Raw genomic sequence first — 2,500 nt, forward strand, 5'->3', positions numbered from 1 at the left:
AGTAACCAAAATCAGGGATCAAATAGTCAAGGACAAAATCAAAATCAGGGATCAAACAGTAATAACCAATGGAGTAATCAAAATCAAGGATCAAATAATCAGGGACAAAATCAGAATCAAGGATCAAATAGTAATAGTCAATGGAGTAATCAAAATCAAGGATCAAATAATCAAGGACAAAATCAAAATCAAGGATCAAATAGTAATAACCAATGGAGTAATCAAAATCAAGGATCAAATAATCAAGGACAAAATCAGAATCAAGGATCAAATAGTAATAATCAATGGAGTAACCAAAATCAGGGATCAAATAGTCAAGGACAAAATCAAAATCAGGGATCAAACAGTAATAACCAATGGAGTAATCAAAATCAAGGATCAAATAATCAGGGACAAAATCAGAATCAAGGATCAAATAGTCAAGGACAAAATCAAAATCAGGGATCAAACAGTAACAACCAATGGAGTAATCAAAATCAAGGATCAAATAATCAAGGACAAAATCAGAATCAAGGATCAAATAGTAATAATCAATGGAGTAACCAAAATCAGGGATCAAATAGTCAAGGACAAAATCAAAATCAGGGATCAAACAGTAATAACCAATGGAGTAATCAAAACCAAGGGCAAAATCAACAATGGAACAACCAAAATCAAGGACAAAATAATAACAACCAATGGAGTAACCAAAATCAAGGATCAAATAATCAGGGACAAAATCAAAATCAGGGTTCAAATAACAACAATCAATGGAATAACCAGAATCAGAACCAGAACCAACAGTGGAATAACAATAATCAGGGTCAGAGCAGCAATAATCAATGGAACAACAACAATCAGGGGCAGTACAACCAAAATAATAACAACAATCAAGGTCAGAATAACAACAACCAATGGAACAATCAGAATCAGCAAACGAGCAGCCAGAGTCAAACGACAACAACCAGTCAGTCGTCTAGTCAAAGCCATACATCTACCAACAGTACCCAAACCATCCACCAGAATCAGGGTCAAAATCAACAGTCAGGCAATCAGAACCAAGGTTCAAACAGCAACAATAACCAGAATCAAGGACAAAATAACCAGAATCAAGGATCGAGCAATAATAATCAGGGATCAAGCAACAGCAATAACAACCAGAATCAAGGGCAAACAGTTGATCAAAGTCAGAATAATCAGAACCAAGGATCCAACAACAACAATAACCAGAATCAAGGATCGAGCAATAATAATCAGGGATCAAGCAACAACAATAACAACCAGAATCAAGGACAAACAGTTGATCAAAGCCAAAGCAATAACAATAATAATGGGAACAACAACCATGAGTCTGCCAGTCAGGTCACTGAGGCTCCCAGTACTGCCGGTCCCCACTCGACAACAACTACAGAAACCACGGGCTCTTCTGATGCGACAACACCGTCACCTGTTACATCTGCTACTACTCCTCCTGCTACTTCCGCTTCCACAGTTGCTCCAACAGTCTCTAGTATTTCTTCAGAAAATTCAACTAGCGAAACAACAACCACTTCCTCACCGAGTACTCAATCCCCATCGACTGATCGAGCGCCCAGCACCGATACATCAGCTACACCAAGTTCAACACAGACACAAACACCAACACAAGCACCAAATACTCCTAGCGCTACGCAGGAAACAACTACACAACCCTCCACTACAGAGAGCACAACATCCACAACAACACAAAAAACAACCACTTCCGAGGCTACCACGCCCAATCAGCCCACCGTTGGGGAATCGTCTACAACACAATCCACATCTCCACAAAGCACAGCATCCACACCGATAGTCACAACACAAGAATCTACGACAACAGCATCTTCTGAATCAACCACAGAAGCAATCACTTCAACAGAAACACCAACAACTACACAATCCACATCTCCACAAAGCACAGCATCCACACCGATAGTCACAACACAAGAATCTACAACAACAGCATCTTCTGAATCAACTACAGAAGCAATCACTTCAACACAAACACAAACAACTACACAATCCACATCTCCACAAAGCACAGCATCCACACCAGTAATCACAACACAAGAATCTACAACAACAGCATCTTCTGAATCAACGACAGAAGCAATCACTTCAACACAAACACAAACAACTACACAATCCACATCTCCACAAAGCACAGCATCCACACCAGTAATCACAACACAAGAATCTACAACAACAGCATCTTCTGAATCAACTACAGAAGCAATCACGTCAACACAAACACCAACAACTACACAATCCACATCTCCACAAAGCACAGCATCCACACCAGTAATCACAACACAAGAATCTACAACAACAGCATCTTCTGAGTCAACCACAGAAGCAATCACTACAACACAAACACCTACTTCAAATACAGACACGCCATCAACCACAGTAACAATGCTCACTACTATTGTTATGCAGAGTACTGAGTCCTCAACTCATCTTTCTTCTCCAGCGCAACAATCTAGTACCACGCAGCAGCCAA

The 2,500-nt window shown here is 39.8% G+C and overlaps 1 protein-coding gene across 1 annotated transcript in view; it reads left to right on the plus strand.

Annotated features, from left to right (window-relative positions):
• LOC126569798 (mucin-22-like) overlaps positions 1-2,500 on the plus strand; it is a 53,995-nt gene that overhangs the window by 47,277 nt on the left and 4,218 nt on the right. The window contains exon 4 of the mRNA XM_050227157.1: positions 2,471-2,500. This exon is cut by the window's right edge and continues 3,270 nt beyond it. Within this exon, the coding sequence (XP_050083114.1) occupies positions 2,471-2,500 (30 nt within the window). The remainder of the gene's footprint in view (positions 1-2,470) is intronic.

The sequence above is a fragment of the Anopheles aquasalis genome, chromosome 2 (assembly GCF_943734665.1).
Source record: "Anopheles aquasalis chromosome 2, idAnoAquaMG_Q_19, whole genome shotgun sequence".
NCBI classification, from domain to species: Eukaryota; Metazoa; Arthropoda; class Insecta; order Diptera; family Culicidae; genus Anopheles; species Anopheles aquasalis.